The 19,283-nt window shown below is 43.5% G+C and overlaps 1 protein-coding gene across 5 annotated transcripts in view; it reads right to left on the bottom strand.

Moving 5' to 3' along the window:
* FAM13A (family with sequence similarity 13 member A) overlaps positions 1 to 19,283 on the bottom strand; it is a 234,699-nt gene that overhangs the window by 196,890 nt on the left and 18,526 nt on the right. For all 5 annotated transcript variants that reach the window (XM_050943999.1, XM_050943998.1, XM_050943995.1 and 2 more), the window contains 2 exons: positions 14,418 to 14,627; positions 2,253 to 2,433 (listed from right to left, as the gene is read on the bottom strand). In XM_050943999.1, the coding sequence (XP_050799956.1) occupies positions 2,253 to 2,433; positions 14,418 to 14,627 (391 nt within the window). The remainder of the gene's footprint in view (positions 1 to 2,252; positions 2,434 to 14,417; positions 14,628 to 19,283) is intronic.

Consider the following 19,283-nt stretch of genomic DNA (forward strand, 5'->3'; position numbering starts at 1 on the left):
CCTGTTGAGCTTGACGACCTAGCCAGCTTTCTATCCACCTTATAGTCCATTCATCCAATCCATACTTTTTAACTTGCTGGCAAGAATTCTGTAGGAGATCATATAAAAAGCTTTGCTGAAGTCAAGATATATCATGTCCATTGCTTTCCCATATCCACAGAGCCAGTTATCCTCATCGTAGAAGGCAATCAGGTTGGTCAGGCATGACTTGCTCTTGATGAATCCATGTTGACTGTTCCTGATCACCTTCCTCTCCTCCAGCTGCTTCAAAATGGTTTCCTTGAGGACCTGCTCCATGATTTTTCCAGGGACCGAGGTGAGGCTGACTGATGCGTAGTTCCCCAGGTTCTCCTTCTTCCCTTTTTCAAAGATGGGCACTATATTTGCCTTTTTCCAATCATCCGGGACCTCCCCTAATCGCCACAACTTTTCAAAGATAATGGCCAATGGCTCTGCAATCACATCCGCCAACTCCCTCAGCTCCCTCGGATGCATTAGATCTGGACCCATGGACTTATGCATGTCCAGCTTTTCTAAATAGTCCTTAACCTGTTCTTTCACCACTGAGGGCTGCTCACCTCCTTCCCATACTGTGTTGCCCAGCACAGAAGCGTGGAAGCTGATCTCATCTGTGAAGATTGAGGAAAAAAGGCATTGAGTACTTCAGCTTTTTCCACATCATCTGTCACTAGGTTGCCTCCCCCATGCCTTAAGGATCCCACACTTTCCCTGACCTATTTCTTATTGCTAACATGTCTGTAGAAACCCTTCTTGTTACCCTTCGCATCCCTTGCTAGCTACAACTCCAGTTGTGTTTTGGCCTTCCTGATTAGACCCTTGCATGCTCGAGCAATATTTTTATACTTCTCCCTAGTCATCTGACCAAGTTTCCACTTCTCATAAGCTTCCTTTTTGTGTTTAAGCTCACCGAAGATTTCACTGTTAAACGAAGCTGGTCACCTGCCATATTTGCTGTTCTTTCTGCACATCAGAATGATTTGTTCCTGTGCCCTCAATCAGTCTTCTTTAAATTACAGCCAGCTTTCCTGGACTCCTTTCCCCCTCATGTTAGCCTCCCAGGGGATCCTGCCCAACAGTTCCCTACAAGAGTCAAAGTCTGCTTTTCTGAAGTCCAGGGTCCGGATTTTGCTGCTCTCCTTTCTTCCTTCTGTGAGGATCCTGAACTCAACCATCTCATGGTCACTGCTGCCCAGGTTGCCACCCACTTCTACTTCCTCTACCAAGTCTTCCCAGTTTGTAAGCAGCAGGTCAAGAGAAGAACAGCCCCTGGTTGGTTTCTCCAGTAATTGCACCAGGAAGTTGTCCCCAACACTCTCCAAAACCTTCCTGGATTGTCTGTGTATTGCTGTATTGCTCTGCCAGCAGATGTCCAGGCAGCACTGACTGAGAACACTCATCACTTAACTCAGTGCAGTTATCGAAAATAATCATTGTTCTGACAACCACCTGGGATTTTGAATCATGGAGGTTAATGGCTGTAAGAACTAGTGAGTAGGAAGCAACTCTGCATCTCTGTGCAGGCCCCTACGATCTGAAGCTCCCTCACAACGTACGCAGAAATTCACATTAGCCCTGGAGGAGTCCATTACATCCTTGCCTCCAGAAAGGAGGAGGAGTCTGGACCAGAAGAAAGCAGTCAGCAGAATCAATGAATCTCATGGCAACTCCCACTCGCTCTCTGCAGAGCCACATCCCTCCAGATAGGTCTCTGGGCCCTCTAGGAGCATAGCTCCCATCAGTGCCACAGCGCCACTGGATCTGGATCACACACTCCTAAATCAAGAGGGTTTGCCTGTCTCGCCACCTGAAAGCCTGGAGCAGGCAGCATCCACCAGTTGCCCTGTGATGCCATCTTCCCTAAATGCCCTCTCTCTAGAAGTTGTGCAGAGAAGCCTCCATGGTGTGTGGTAGAAAAGGAAGAATGTTGTGTAGATGCAACTTTCTTCCTTCTAAAAATTTGGGGAATTTTCTGCTCCATCTTTCTCCTGTTTACATCACCTAACAAACTGCTTAAAAAAAGTGTTTCAAAATGCCAACAAATTCCCTCCCCCTACCCCAAAAGGACAACCCAAACCCCAAATGTTACCCTTAAAGTCTGCATCCGTTGTTTAGGGAATTTATAGGATCAACGGAAACGGTGAGAATTCTGAGCTGTGTCTCTTGCCACCTGCTTCAAAATGTGCTCAGCTGAAGTGACAGAAAGGAGGGGAAAAAAAACCACACGAACTTACTGAAAACAACTTGGTCCAAAAATGGTGGCCAGATTGAAAATGTTCATTCTGTTCACCGTGTGATGCTCAGCAACTCGGGTCAAGAACCGGCACAGGTACTTCAGCAGGCAGTAGTTGGCATCAGGTAGCTCTTTTATGAGTTCTTTCAAGTTGTTCTCCTTCTCAGCATCATTTCTAGGATCTGGGAAGAAGAGGGGAAGGAGAACATAGTTTCTGAGCTCAATCCTTCATCACCTCCAATTTATTGATGGACATTAACTAAAGTAGTTAAATAGACAGGATCAGATTCTTTTGTAAGGACTGATCTCCACACAAACCTGCACTGAAATAACCAAATTGGAAACTGATGCAAGTTTGTGTGCAGACCAGCCCTTATTTACACAGGATTAAATCCAGATTAACTCAATTAAACTCGGTGCAGTTATGCCTGTGCGACAAACCTCTGCCCACAAATCCTGCCTCAAAACAAACTTTTACCATTCAATCAGCCTGTCTTTTTCTAATCCACCTCTCCAAACAGTGCACCCATGGCCCTCGTATATGGGAACTTCCTGTTCATCTTATTAGACTGAAATTTCTTTGGGCGGGACACTAAATGCATTCTGAGCAATAAAATAATCGGGGCTTGAAACACTTGCCTGAAACCTCTCAACTGAAGCAGGGCTGGATTTACACTCAGGCACCTCCAGGCACAGCATCTTCAATGTCCCCCCCCCCCCCCCCGCACCTTACAACTGACTGTGTTTTCTGTAAAAAATGAAACTTTTAACCTACTTTTAACTTTTAGGTGCCCCTAGAATGCTGCTACCCCTTGGCATATGCCCTCCTGTGCCTAATGAGAAATCTGGCCCTGAGCTTAAGGACTAACCAGAGCGAAACTGCCATCACAACATTCAGAGCCACCCTCGCTGTAGTTTATTCTGTACTGGTTATTTGGCATTGGATTTATTTGCATGTTCATACCTTTGTGTTATTCTTCTTGGCTTCACTACACTTTTCTTCCCACATATCACCACATCTTTTCTTAAGGGCTTTTTTTGTGGGGGGGGAGGGCGGGGGGGCTACGATTTCCCTTTCCCCTCTCCCCCTCTCTACTGTACTTGACTATCTTCTCCCCTTTCTTCTTTCACTAGTCACAACATCTCTTTCTTTGTACCATACTTCTCCAATTTACCCTACTGCTTTTTCCGGCTCATCCAGTCCATGGGCTCTTTCCCAATCCCAGAGGATGGGTCTTGGATACTGCATCTTGCTGCAGCTCTCCCAGTCCCTTTGCTCTGTGGCTGTACGCAGAAGGTCTCTGTGCTACGCTATCCCTCCCTCAATCTTTGGTTTTCAGTTCCCCTCCTCATGATTAGCTCCAGTGATATTTGATTAGTGCTTGTGAAGTGTTCAAATGCCATAGCAAGAAGTACCATAAGAAAAGCTAATAAACATATTCGTAAAAATGTACATTAGACTTTTCAAAACTTTTTTTTTTTTAAACTCGGACCCCCTTTTTCTTGGTCATTTGTTTTAGTATAGCACAAAAAACCCAGTTGTATAAGAATGATCTATAGAGCGAGCAAGAACTGCATGATGGTTCAGGTGGTGTATAGTTCCTGAACTACAATTTTAACATTCTGTTATTGGAATATGTTTTGGCAAATACTCCCTGAAGTGTAATTTCATATAGGTCCAATTATGTAACCTTTGCTCACGCTGAATAACACTTACATGAGCACTATTGCTGAAGTCAAAGGGCTAAGTCACAGGGGTAAGTGCAACTGTATGTAAGGAGTGCGGAATCAGGACTGTTTGGGGAAACAGGAAATGTAGCTCTATTGCTGTATTCTATATGTAAACAAGTCTTTTTTTCCCTGTGTACAAATGGAAAAAGAAAGGGTGATGTTTGCTAGTAGCTATGTTCTGTGGGTGAAACTGCAGCGTGCTATTGGGGTCTCTAATGTGAATCTGCTCACCTGTGGATTTTTAGAAGAAATTGCATGAATTGTGAGGGTATTATATTACAAGTAGAGCTGGGAAGCGAATGGGAATTGCATTTTGTGGAGAATTTCGAGATTTTGAAATTCTGATTTATTCTGAATTGGAACAAAATGCAGACATGTCAAAAGTTCTCTGATTTTTTTAAAAAGTAATTTTGGATCAATAAGATCATTTTCTTTAGACAAAATCATTTTGTTCAGAAATGTTGTTTTGCTTCTACCTAGTTTTAATGCTGCAGGTAAAACTGACAGGTAATGAAGTTTTTTTAACCTCTGTGATTGAGTTAAGATATATTCAGTAACACTTTTAGCTCCTCATGTTTCTTTCTTGCTACTGGAGGGGCATCCTTGCTCTATGTAACCCCAGTTGAACTTTTCTGTCTCCCTGATACTGACCTACTTTGTCAGGGATGGACAACTGGGGCCATACCCAATCTAACAGATAACTTTACTTGGCCTGAACTTTACCAGCTCAGGGCAGGCAAGCCGACAGCACCAGGGCCAAGAAGGGGGCAGGACATGGAGTCACAAGGGGAGGCCCAACCTGTGCGCAGATGTGTATGTCACATGAGACCGTGGCAAGAGCCAACGGGCCGAAGCAAAGAGCCATGCCACCTCTTCAGGACAGCAGCCACGCTGAGGGGTGAGCACGGGGTGGGCTCACTCTCCACACTCCTACGCAGACCCTCCCCAGGACCTGACCTCTCTCCCCCCACCACATCGCATCCCCAGGCCCACCAAAGGTTTTCAGTGGATTGTGTCACCATGTACTACCTTAAAGTTGCCCATCCCTGTACTATGTGCTCCTAGCAGAAGAGTATCTTGTCCCAAAGCAGCTAGTGGTCTGACGAGAGAATACATAATGCTGTGAGTCAAAAGAGCTTCTTTAGTTCAAGAGGTAAAGCCTTTTGGTTTTGGAACAAAAAGTCCTATGGTTAAGTCCCAACTAGGTCAGGGACTTCTGAGACTCGTGTCTGGTAAACAGCCTAAACCATGCATGTTCTCTCTGAGGTAGCTCAGCAAGTGCCTACTGGAACAATAGACATGCCAAGTACGTGCTGCTTTGGAACAGTTCTCTGTTTTGTGCACTCTGTGCAGAATGTTTTGCAAAAGAAGGAAAAGGACATTGTGTGGTGGGTTTGCCTTCTCATGGCTGGAGGCTAGGATAGAGGATACATAAAATGCTGTTACTTCTACTGACAGCAGAGATGGAGGTTCTGCTTTAGCACTAATGCCTGAACCAATGTTTTTGAACTAGTGCCCTCAGTTTCAAATACCAGTAGAGGACAATTCCATACATTAATTCATAGGTACAAGGACTTTCAAGGCAATCATATTTTTGGCTTACATTTTCCCAAACCTCTTTAACAGAGGCTGTGAACACAAAGAAGGAGTTGGTGTTTTTAAAATACTTCTGTGTCCAGTAACTATTTTCAGGGTGAATTACCGAGTACCCTGCGGAAAGAAGAGCGCTAGGAAGAAAAATATGAATGAGCAATGTTGTTAAAACTGCCACAGTCTGGGGACTAAGGGCATGATCATTAGGTTGGGATGTGCTTTATATTTTGCACAGTCAGACATTCTTACAGTTAAAAATTAGACAAGACTTATCTTGCATATAATTTAGGAAGGCCAGGCAATAAATGTTCTCTCATCTGTCACTCAGTATAGTTTCTCATAAATTATATTAACTGGAATTACAGCATGCTGAAATACCAGTGACAACTGTTTCTCAGGCTATGGTTTAATGCAGGGGTCGGCAACCTCTGGCATGTGGCTAACCAGGATAAGCACTCTGGCGGGCCAGGCCAGTTTATTTACCTGTCGCGTCAGCAGGTTCAGCCGATCGCGGCTCCCACTGGCCGCGGTTCGCCGTCCCAGGCCAATCGGGGAGGTGTGAAGCCGCGGCCAGTACATCCCTCGGCCCACGGCACTTCCCACCACCTCCATTGGCCTGGGATGACGAACCGCGACCAGTAGGAGCCGCAATCGGTTGAACCTGCCGAAGTGGCAGCTAAATAAACTGGCCTGACCTGCCAGGGTGCTTACCCTGATGAGCCATGTGCCGGAGGTTGCTGACCCCTGGTTTAGTAACTATGTGATGTACTGATTTGAGAAGCCCTTTAAAAAAAATTTTCAATGCACATTACAAATTAAGCTTATTTCTATCTCTTTTTACACTACAAGCTTAAATCAGAATTCATTCAGGATTTGTGTTGTCAAATGTATGTGTAAACATACCTGACAATTCCAGCACACACATTAATTTTAATTGTGCTGTTCTCTCTGCAACCAAAAGCTAGTTTCTTCCTCAAAGGGAAAAGTCAAACATTGCATGGAGCAGATTTGCAAAATTCTTCTCACCCACTTAATCTAGGGAAAGTAATTTTTTTTTGAAAGACATATGTTAAAATATCATTAGATCCCTCATTATCATCCATCAGCATACGGTGAGATAGTAGGGTTTTTCTTCTCTCTCTCTTTTTTTCTCTTTCTTTTTACTGGGGCTGGTAAAACTTATTATTATCATCCCAGCCTTTCAAAATTGTCATAAGGAACTTAATAGATCTCAATTCGCACAGATAAATGGTTATCCCTTTGATTTGATCACTAACTACCTTTCTGTTTTAACAACAACTGGTTAAAAAGCCAGGTCAGTATCACGGCCACGTTGCCAGCACATTAGAATTAAACCTCTACAAATACTTCTGATTAGGCAGCAAACACTGCCTACTATTCTAAATATTTGTTCCCCTAAGAAGCTTACAGTTATGATCAGTAAAGCCAAATCCTAACACGCAGGGAAAACATGTCTCCTCACACCTAACTACCTGATTAGGAAATGCCTTTGAGAGCTAATTGTCTTTCTCACTTCCAACTGGCAACTGAGATTGTTAGGTACTTTTCCATCTACTGAAGGCTCTTTCATCCCTGGAAAAACTGGCAAGATGCTCATCCCGTCTACACTATATTTTGAAGCCAGGAGGGCATTCTTGCTGTAAGCAAAGCTACCAACATCACAGCAGCAGACTTAACTCAATGGGTTTGATTTCCCTATTCATTAAATGTACTACCCTGCCAGGTATTGATCAGGAGCAGTAGGAGTATTTAGCCCTGGGCAGGATCCAACCCCTGGCCCTCGCCAAGCATTACTCTGATCTTAGGTGTGCCATGTCCAGTGATTTCAGGAGAAGCTCAGATTGTTCGGTCGTCAGAGAGAAATTGTCTGGGCACGAGAGCACATTTCCACTGAACAGCGTGAAAGACCGACCCCTCTTCTCCTTCACTGAACAGGCATCCATCTAGCAGCTTCTCCCCATCAACCTGAAAGGGGGATAGGTAAAGGTGGCTGCTCTCTCTTGACACCCCCTGCAAGGCAGAGTGCGGAGGTGGAGGGAAGAGAAGCTTGAGAGGGGCTGGAAGTCAAACCCTCCCTCGCCACCACAATTTAAAAAAAGAGGCACAAATCTACACTCTATTTTATTCAGTCATCTTAATACTTACAATAAATATAAAGACTGATGAATTGGGAGGAGGCCAGGAAAGACACACATAGCATTGCACAGGCTTTGTAAACGTTAGGGTAAGTCTGTCTCAACTACACTTGACAGTATCTCTCTAAATGGGGAAATCTCTTTGCAGCTCACCAGAGGCACAAATGTTTTCGTGCCATGACAACCCAGCACACAAACTACTGCTGGCTTGTCTGATCATCTGCTATTCAAGTTTTCTATTCTATTTTAAATCGAGCATTAAGAACTACTTAACAACTAGCAGACAGCACAGAAAACACAATTATTTATAGAGTGCCACCGCTGTACACAGTACTATATAGACAAGTAAATAGCAAACAGGCAAAGTCCCTGTCTCAGGATTTCACAATCTAAAGCTCTGATCCTTATGCACATGCTCAACTTTATGCACTGTGAGTAATCTTACTGAAGCCAGTAACTTTTATGGATTTTGTATATCCTATTGGCTTCAATAAGACTACATACAATGCACAAAAGTTAAGCATGTGCTTAAGTCTTTGCAGCATTGTGATCTAAATTACCTGGTGAACATTATAACAACACATGAAGGCCCTGATTTTTAAGAAAGCACAGCTCCAATTTAGGCACTTGAATCAGGGCCCTATTTTCAGAAGTGCTCAGCAGCCAGCAGCTCTGACTGTGACACATAAAGGCCAGCTTGTGTATGAGCACTCATATTATTTTAAAAAATGTTTTTTCAGGCAACACGAGAGCGGAGATGAACAAGAGAAGCTCAGCTAGAAGAAGTGCGCTTTGATGGAGGACTTGAAGAAAGGAGGAGAAGTTGGAGGAAAAGGGAGCTACTTTTAGGCATAATGCACAACATCAAGAAATGCCCAGAACTGTGACTGGGGCATTAAAGAGAGAGAGGTAAGCAGACTACAGGTCGTGATGGGAGAGAGAGTTTGAACTGGATACAGTTGTGTGGTCGTTTTTAGGCTCCTGGCATGTCACTACCCATTCACATAACTGAACAAAGCGGACAGCTTGTAATGGGTCATCATATCTATACGTACTGGATTTCTCTGAAGGAGCAGTAAGCATTAGCTACTCATCTAATTCAATCCCTTTTGCCCCATAATCACTTCCCTCTCATTTCAAAACACAATGACTGAGCATAACTAAGAAGTGCCATATAATGAGTTAAGTTTTACAATTGCCATTGTGGCTAATGGGGAGTTTGAAAACTTTGAAACCCTCTTTTATTCACTCATACACCACCCAAAAAATACACCTATATCAGCTCATTTGTCAGACACAGTGACATGTTTAAGATGTGGCCCTGCCTTACGGCAACAGATCACACCTCATTTAAGTCAATAAAAGAAATACCAAAAAACCCCCACCTTCTATAATAATGTAAACAGGTAGCTCAGGGGTAAACCACCCAAACCGGGAACATAATGACGCAGAGACGGGTCTCACAATCCACTTCATAAAGTAGCATTTATTCTCCCTCTCTAAAGTTATCTAAAGTGAAATGCAGCTTCAAGTGTTGTTATTGGTTGATACGTATCTTGTGTATTTAGAAAACAAACAAGTTGTTCTTCTAGTTTCCAGTTAACCATGATATTAATCAAAAGGAAAATACAAGCCAAGCAACACTGAAAAAATGACCAGACATAGCCAATAACAATGCACCAAACAGAAGTCAGGCCAGCTTTATTACAATGCTGGATTTGAAATACTTTGATGATGAGGTCAGCTCCCATTTCCGTTCTTGGACCCATTTCCCAGGCTGAAACTTGGCCTACAGAAGTTGAGAACCCATATTTTAGCTCCGTCTTTAAGGAGTTAATTGGGACAGTGCTTGGCTATGAAGCATGATATAAAGGGCTGCACCGGAATGAACTGTTGCAGAACAGATCTTCCCTTCTCTCATACTAGAAAGACCTTCCAATGATACTACAGTAGCCTCGTGTGGCAAGGTGAGGCAAGAAGAGACTGAGGAATACATGAGCTCACTCTAGATGCAACATGTGACAAAAACAACACTCTCAGATGGAGCCGCGACCACACATGAACGATCTTTAGCAAGCATTATGATCAGGTTGCTCTTCAACATAAATACACGGAGTGCCAAAAAATAAACAATACAGAGTGGGGCCCACTTTTCAATACATACCTATTCAAAGGAGGAACGTCACAAAAGGATTATACAAGAAAAAATTTCCTGGAAGGAAAGTTACAGTAACAACTTGGCCTGCTGAAAGGAAGTGACTTGTGGAAGGGGATAAGGGCTGGATGTACAGAGCTTGTGCTTGACTGGTTCCTAGAATGTACCAGGGTCTTTACAAGGCAGAGATCAAGAAATAAAAGACAACACATGAACAAATAAACCATCTTCTGCAGGGGACCCTGGTCTGGGGGCTGCAGAGCACTTCCAAGGGGAACTTCCATCACAACAACAAAATCTCCAAGCAGTGATGCTTCCTGTTAGTCTATAGGTTTGATCCACGCTGCTTGGGCAGGCAAGCACCAGTCACACTTCCCTGTACCAGTAAGACACTGTATAGGCGGAGGGAGGGAGGGGCATGTCCTCCACCATGGCAGGGAGCATTAATTTCTGCCAGGTGCACCACAGGAGCCAGTTGGCAGAGCCTGCATAGGGATGTGCTAGAACCAGTGCATCACCTACCCATGCATCTTCTCTGGCCAATACCACCCACTTTTGGGGCAATGGTGGCCTGCTACAAGCACCTTGCCAAAGGCATGGCAGTGACCTGCACTGCTGCAAACCCTCTCCTGGTAGACTTGTCCCAGGGCCTGGGTGAGAATATGGAGCGGAGAGAAGGGTGCCTTTAGAATATGTTGTAATATTTTCTCTGGGATTGTATAAATTGAGAGTGTATTTGTGTTCATTTCCATACATTTAAATCCTCTTTTCAGCGGAAATAAATATTAACAACCTTAAAACTAATACACTTGGTTGTCAATTTCACTTAAACAATTTTTTAAAACTAAACTATGGGGTTAGGAGCTCTCTCTCTCTTTCATACCCACCCACCCTGCCTTGCAAAGTGGAAGTTCATTACCTGGCAGTGCTCCTGGTTTCCCACCAGTGGACTCTGTCATTCCGAACTCTAAAGCTCTACAAGATTCTCAGCTTTCCAAAGATTCTATTTGCTGTTTTAGATAGGTTGTTCTACATCCTCATCACCAGAGTATCTGAGCACCATCCAGTAGTGCATGAAATGATGAGACTAACTTCTGTCACATGTGGTTCATTCTCTCTCTTTCTCATCCCCTCCCCAGGGGGAGGGCTGTATATTCAGTGTTTTGTTTTGGTAGGGTTTTGTTTTTAAAATGTGCACACTGCTCTGTGCTTATGTTAGAGAAGGCAGATTGAAGAAATGCGCCCTGCATTTGAAGCAGAAGGTGGTGAGGACAGGTTCTTAGTTCCTGGGGGGAAGTACTGCACAATTCTGGACCAACCCCTGAGAAACCTCAGTCTCCTCTACGGACTAGATAACCAGTGCTGTGGGACTCAGGCGTTCCACTGGTTCTCCATCTCCTCTTGCCTCTTCTAGCTCTGCAGATCTCTCTCTCTCTCTCATATCTTGCATACCCTTTGGCATTTAGGAGCCTTCTGCTGGGCTCCTGTTTCACCTTGCCATACATAGACCAGTGATACTCAGACTGGGCTTGCAAGCCACAAGTGGCTCTTTAATGTGTCTCCTGTGGCTCTTTGCAGCACATGATATTATAACACTGTGTGATTTAATTATTAACCAATCTAAGTTATTTACCAATGAGGATGTTTTTACTATGTTATTAAAGCAATTGTAGTTGATAAAATAATAATACTTGGTCTGTCACTTTGCTGTGAGAATAATATAAACTAAATGTTTACCCGGTCATACTGTTTAAATATGGATATATAATACTACATTAAATGAAACAATGAAGTCATCCTACTGTGGCTCTATTGGGTAATACTGACTGGCAGTTTGGCTCCTGTACCACTGAAATTTGAGTATCACTGGCATAGACTTTAGAAAGCACATTAAGCCATGTTGACTTTATAAAGTACTTGTTGCTGTACTACACAATTATGGTTTGTTTGTTTTTAATAAGATTTCTGCTTTAATTAAACTATGCCCTATACTTTAACAGCATATAAAGACAGTAAAGTTTGTACTTTTTTAATTAAGTTATATTTATGGCAAGAGGGATTCCTCTCACTCCACAATTAGGCATTTTAAAAAGTTACTTTTAGGCTCAGATAACTTAGATGTTTTGCCACCAATCCCCTCAAACCTTTCCAAATGAATTCTAGCGTACCCTGAAGCATTCACAAAAGTACATTCCCTGATCTTAGTTTTAATGGGAGTGAATACAGATTTGTAATGAAACCTTAGTAGTAATCTCCATTGTGGAGTCGCAGATGAGTGGCCCCAGACTCAAAGTTATTTTTAACAATTTGTAACCCAAAAATAGCTTGACCCACTGTCTTCATGGTTTGCAAGAGAAAACCACGCATACACAAAAGAGGGTGCCATTTTGCAATGAATCTGCCAGTAAACCCATACATAAATACCTGGATAACTCACACAAACCTGCACAGCAGAAACTAGAACTCTGATCCTTCAGCTTCGAAAACACAGATACCTACCAAGTGAACGAAGGTAAAACCCCTACCAAAGTCAACATTTCAGATCAAGGTTATTTGTTAATGACCTGTATATGCCACAGAAAAAAATTCACTCACACTTCAATATTAACAGAAAAATTCTTCTTAGCTTTCAGCATCCATCTGGCATTTTTCAGATCAGATCCTAGCTTTCCTGCCAAAGTTATAACAGAACTAAAATCAGGATTTACTGTGGAATAGGGTGAAAACCTTAATCATCAAGGTGCTTTCACAGCTTCCCAATTAAACTGCCTGGTGCAGAGAAAAAGTTTGTACGTCACACAGATAACTGCACAAATGTGTTTTAAATTCAACAGTGGCATTCAGTAGCCAGATCTCTCTGTTAATTAGAGAGGTGTTGCCCATGGAAATGAGATATATATACCCAGAGGAATTCTCCATTCCTAGGGGAAATTGCCTGTGGATTCCAAAGTATGAATGGAGCTTTCCAAACGGCTGGCTACCTGTGTTGTTCATACCACGTGTTGGTAATTCCGAACATAATGCACTGGTATACCTTTTGGAGGACGAGGTACTAAACAATTTTCCATTTCAGAACAGCAATGAAATACAAGAGGCACCATAGGTAGGTAAGTCACAGCTGACGAAATCTTAAAATATTAATAATCATCATCATAATCAGTAAGCGTGGCTGTAACCAGGAAAGGACCCTTCTAAACAATGACATCTTCTTCTCAACTATGGGACAGTGTGTCTTTGTGCATGTACACAGTGGGGAGAAGGGCGCAAAGAGCTTTCCCCTGCATTTGCACGGCCTGCAGAAGAGCCAGTTACAAAAGCAATTCCTGCACTCCTGGACTGCTTCTGCACTGCATGTCCAAGAGAACACATCATCCCAAGGGGGGCACGGAGAAAGTGGGACTGTGGCCTTGCTCTCTCTTCTCATCAGCCTCCAGGCACTGAATCCCATCCCCACTCATTACTCCAGCCAATCTAGGGTGGGGACTGAGACCGGGGTGAGTGTAACCTTTGCACGGTCCTTTACTCAGGGCTATGCTTTAAAACGCACACTCTAGTCCCTAGTGTGTGCAGTCACAACCACTCACTTTACTGGCAAGATACATTTCTATTACTTTTATTCATTAGCTTTGCTGCTTCTGCAGGTGGTGGGAAAGCAAGAAGGGACCCAGACCTCTTGCAACTGGATAAAATAGTTCCCCCCAAATCAATGGGACCCACTCGTATCCTCTAGAAGGACAGTAGGGCCACTGAAGTCTATTCTGGCCCACACAATAAAGAGATCAGATCAATACATTATTCAACAGAACCGTTAATTAAAATTTCGAATGAGGAATCTTTATTACTGCTGATGATGCATGAGCCATAGGGAAGAATGTAGCTTGACAGTCACCTCCCAGGTTGAGTCTGAGCCTGGCAATAAAGAAGGTGAGGAAGAATAATATTTTGTACCTGTAAGCTGAGTAATCTGGATCTGGACACACTTCGAGATAAACAATGTTTGGGCCCCTGTAGGTGTTCAGTTTAATAAGCATGTCACGTTCAGCTATAAATTTTCCTTTCCCAGAGTCCACCAGCAAATCTTTTAACAAAAACAAGTCTCTGTCCTCAGAGAATGACAGGAAAGCTTTGTCCGGAAAAGACCACATCTTACGATATAGGGCTCATGTCGACAAGAACGGTTAACAAACTTAATTGTCCATTTTAGAAAGCAACGTTAAGCTCAGAAGCTTTTAACTGGATTATCGGAGTCACATCAAACCACACAGGTTTTGCCACTTATAGAAGAAACCATTTTCTATCTAAAGATGTAATAGCTATCTCATACACAACCACGATGTTTTCAACTCAAATTGTTAGGAGTGTGTGTGTAAGCATATGCATTGGGACGAGATGGCAGGTGATGCCAAGGGAAATCCAAAATGGAAAGAGCAAGAAAATAAGAAATGCTATACAGGCAGGTGGAGTCTGTAAATTCTGGTCCCCAAGAAAGCAACTACATGTCAGGTTATCAAGGGATTTTACTTGTACTCACCCTGGTAAAGCTGTATAAATCTGGGATGCAATGCAGAAGTGATCACCCCATCTGGCAGCTCCCTCAGAAATAATTTCAGCAGACTGGCTACTGAGCACACATCAGCATCTTTAGCCAGCTCCACTTCCTCCCCTTGGTCATATTTCAGACGCAACCGATCCACCATTTTCATGTTACCATTCACCCTGAAGATACCTTCCTGTGTCAGCCCTGTAATTACATATTAAACATGAGTAAAACAAACAACATGCACTTGGCTTTCAATTAGCACACTCTGTTGATAACAGTACCATTCAGTAAGTAACCAAGACACCACAAATATCATAAAGCTATTAGCCTGTGGATTCTCTGGATAATGAATGTTGAAAACCAGATCCTGATTCCTACAAATATCTACTAAGCACCCACAATGCTTAATGACTTCAGTATAACTTGTCAATATTCAGCATCGTTCTGGATTTGGGCCCAAATGGCTGGAACCTATTTCCACATACTTCAATTGGTGCCCAGTCAGGTCCTGATCCTGCTACCACTTATGTGTGTAACTTCATTCATGTGAAAAGTCCCTTGTTTGCTTCAGTGGATCTGTTCGGGTAAGTAAAAGAAATCTACATCTTCCATAGAGGATGCCAGGAGAATATCGTCATATTAAAAAGTTCCAAGGACATTCCTAGATTCAAACACTTTAGAACAACTCCACAAAACTGAAGAGTCAGTATATTTTTTTTTAAAGCACCCCAGTAACCAAAACGCTGCATTCGTTCAAACCAGTTCTGGAGAATTACTCTTTCATGCTGAAGCTTAATACTAAAAGGGTTACACACATAGCATGGAACATTTTAAAGAGTCAGAAAGAGACATCATTAAAACACAAGGCCCAACTTGCAGAACACACCTGTGCACAGAAACCAATGTTGCAATGTGAAATGTTATTCTGACATCTGCTGGACAATGGGAAGCACTGCAGAACAGTAACAAATAGCATTGCTGTGCGAGAAGTTGGGCAAAGTAACAAATTCCCCACACAGATAAGACATTCTTTATCTTCCAGTAAGAAAGTCATTCTGGAAAAAGGCTAGGCTAGATGGTTTTGGGGGAAAAATGGGCTATTTTTAACATTTGCAGAGGTAACTTCCCCCATAAAATGCCAATTCTGTCTATATAACAGAGCGAGTCTAGATGATACAGCTGACCTACAGACAGCTCAGCTAGCTTGGATAGGTATTCAGTTCAACATGAACTTGACCAGGGGTTCTCCAGTGAGTTGTCCATATTTAACTTCAGATGTCAGCAGTGACCATTCACGTGGGTCTTCACTCTAGTGAGAGTGCCAGGATGGAACTGAATTGGCATTAGTTGTGCAGCATTGTGTACCTCCTATTTCCCATCCAAATTAACTGAGCTCACATGGAGGGCCGTGTTAGTTATTCTTCCTAGTTAAGATCAACATCTATGCAGAAAATTGCTCTTCCAGGTTACCTGAGGAGCTCATGGCTGCCTTGAAAACCATGAGTTTATCCCAGGCTCTTCTCACACAAGTGGACATCTTTTAGATCTTGTTTTCACATTGGAGAAGGGATAGGGATGATATCTTTATCAGACCATCACCTTCTCAGTTTAGAACCCAAGGGTCACTTAAGTTTCCACCAGGGACGAGGATCTAATTCAATCAGTTTATGTTGGCAGACAGACGGGGGCATTTGGGTTTCAGGTTTCTTTAAGGAGCGTAGTGTGCTGCCACCAGTCCATTTTATCAATACACCAGTAGGATACTACCATGATCTTTTCCCCTTGACTATTAATTGATTGGCTCCCAAGCATCTTCTCCCTCTACATTGTCCTCACAAGTCATTGTGCTACATGAATAAAACAACACTGAAGCATGCTGGTGGCAATCTCATTCCAACCATCTGTAATACACAGAGCATGCCTATACTGCAATGAGATGCCTGGGACTGGCCTGTGACAGCTGACTGGGCTCACAGGGCTTAGGTTAAGGGGCTGTTCCATTACAATGCACATGTTTGGGATTGGGCTGCAGGCCAAGCTTCGAGACCCTCCCACCTTACGGAGTCCTAGAGCCAAGGCTCCAGCCCAAGCCCGAACACTTACATTGCAAGTAAAGAGCCTCCTCACCAGAGCCCCATGAACCCAAGTCAGCTGACACAGGCCAGCTTCGGGTTTTTAACTGCAGTGAAAACAAACCCACAGAGTCTCTTCACCCTAGAACGTGGCAGTAGAAAGCAGCCCATGGTAGGGTGACCAGGTGTTTGGTTTAGGACGGGTACACCTGTCAAAAAGGGATCCTGGTAGGCCGCTGACTGGCGGTTTGCGGCAGTCCCTGATAGCTGCCGCGTGGCTCCCGGGTCCAGAAGCAGCTGGCATGTCCAGCTCCTAGCCTCCCTTCCCGGCTGGTGATTTAGGTAGCCCCTGGAAAAGTGTATGAAAAAGTGTCTCTGTTTAGGCAAGTGTGTGCATGCATGCATTGTATGTGTGTAAGAGACTCTCTCCTTGTGTAGGGAGGTGCGTGTATTGCCACATATGTGTATACCTGTGTGAATAAAATTTGCAGCCTAACTCTTCGACTTTTATTCCTTTTGCAGGCTTGCGCACAAAAAAATTGATGACTTAAACAACTTGTCATGAAATGAATATATACATATTTTATAAGAGAAGGAAACTCTAAAAGAAATGTATTATTTCTTAAAAAGTGAATGTTGTTGACTAGTAGCTACAGAAGAGCCAATGTACCATACCTTTCTCCCCACCATTGTCTAGCTACATTATAAATTCTTTGTTGCAGATTCTCTCTTTTTATGTATATGTCCAGCACCTACCAACCTGGAGTCCTGATCTTCGTTGGGGTCTCTAGGCACTAAGCAACAATTGTAATATTAAACAATGTGGAAGTATATGTGTTAGTGCATGTTAGATGTGTACATATGAATACACATGTGTATCTGCATGTAGGCATGGGAGTCAGTTTCAACAGGTTTATTTATGTAGGTATCTGGACAGGTCCATTTCTGTGGTTGTGCTCTGTGGATTTGTATTTGGGTTTCAGGAGTGGGCCTTTAATGGACCCATTGCAGCTGTGATAATGTGTGGTCCTAATTCCACACATAAAGTTACAATAACTTTATTGAGCAAAATACATGGAGCTGGTTACGAAAAATGGGAAGAGGTGAGGGAAAGAATCATGAAAACCTTGTGAAATTTCATTTTTGTTTAAATTACACTTTTTGACTATTTTGCTGCCAGCTCTAGCATCCTGTAACAAATAAAACCTGAACTTAGCATAATACATCTGTCAAAACAATAACTCTACCTGTTTGGGCCTTGCAGTGAAAATGAGCACGTGAGAGAGGGTGAGTGAGAGCAAGTGACAGAGGGAGGGGGGAATGGAGTGTGTGGGGGCGGGGGCCTCAGGAAGGGGTGAGGCCCCAAGAAAGGGTGAAGCAAGGGCGTTCAGTTTTCTGGAATTAGAAAGTTGGCAGCCCTAACCCACAGCCTCGTGAATCTACTGGGAAAGAAGAGTATTTCTCATCTTGCAGACTAGATCAGTAAAAAAAAAAAAACAAGTTGATTCTATTCTGCTGTTGCTTGTCAAAAAAACAGAGGATATCCCCAGGCTCAACAATGGAGGTTGGAAGAAGGGCACAGTAGCAGACACCTCCCCTTTTCTCTCAATAAATGTAGCCAGAAGGTTGAGGGTTAGAATAGCAAAGAATCCTTTCCTCCATCCTGACCTGTCTCTACACAACCCTCCTCACTCACAGAAGCCAGGAATCTCTGTCATTTGGAGTCCTAGGATTTGTCTTCCTTGTACCATCCCCTAGGTCTTTTGACCTAGGGCAGTGGTCTCCGAAGTGGGGTGCGCAAGAGGATCCTTCAAGGTGCGTGGCAGGAGGAGCGCCACCGGAGCAGCACCACTGCCTGCCCCCCCCCCCACTTTGGCAGTTCGGCCAGGAGCCGAAGTTCCCCTCCTCCCCCCTTAGGAGTTCAGCTGGGAGTCTGAGTGGCTTCCCCCCCCCCCCATTCGACAGTTCAGCCAGGAGCAGGGGGTGCATGCTCAAAACATTTTTACCGATGGCTGTGTGATCAAAAAAGGTTGGATACCACTGTCCTAGGGGATGGTACGAGGCTTGCTGACGAATGCTCTCACATTAGCTGTTATTACATGCTTGCTGTTGCACAAGTCAGCAATATCTACACAGCCCCTGCCTTGGGAAGCTTACAATCTAACGATCAGAGATGCACGGAGCAACCGAGAGGAAGGAGTCACGTATCTAAAGAAAAGGGTACATTCACCAGATGGGTCTCAGCCAATCCCCTACCTGATTTCAGTACAATTCCTCACCGAGTAACACACTGCTCAGAATGAAGAGAGGTGACAAAATTGGGCACTTCTCATTTGGAAGGTTATGTTTCCAGACATACAGGCCAGTAAAGGGTTCATGGGTTGTTGTTGTTTTTTTTAAATCCTGCAGAAACTGACTGCTCCAGTTCCTCGATCCCTGCTTCCCTACCGTCCTCATGCAAGTGATAGTACAGAAGGAAAATATGTCAATGTAAAATTAAACTCAAACAGCAAGGTGTTGGGACAATAAAGAGAAGTTTGTTTCTCTCTCTAACCAGAAGATGCGAAGCTGTTAAGTTTGGATAAAGGAGAATCCAAACAAAACAAAAACAAAACCTGATGAAGAGTCCCCGAGGAAACCCAAGTGAAAGACAACACGATGATGGCCAGAAAGGTTACACGGGAAAACAGAAGGAGCTGAAGAAGCTGTGCAAAACCCAGCAACATCTCGTGTACACTCATTTGAGTGGTCATGGCACTATCGGAGGCTTGTTCATTCACACCCA

Source organism: Gopherus flavomarginatus, chromosome 3, assembly GCF_025201925.1.
Source record: "Gopherus flavomarginatus isolate rGopFla2 chromosome 3, rGopFla2.mat.asm, whole genome shotgun sequence".
NCBI lineage: Eukaryota > Metazoa > Chordata > Testudines > Testudinidae > Gopherus > Gopherus flavomarginatus.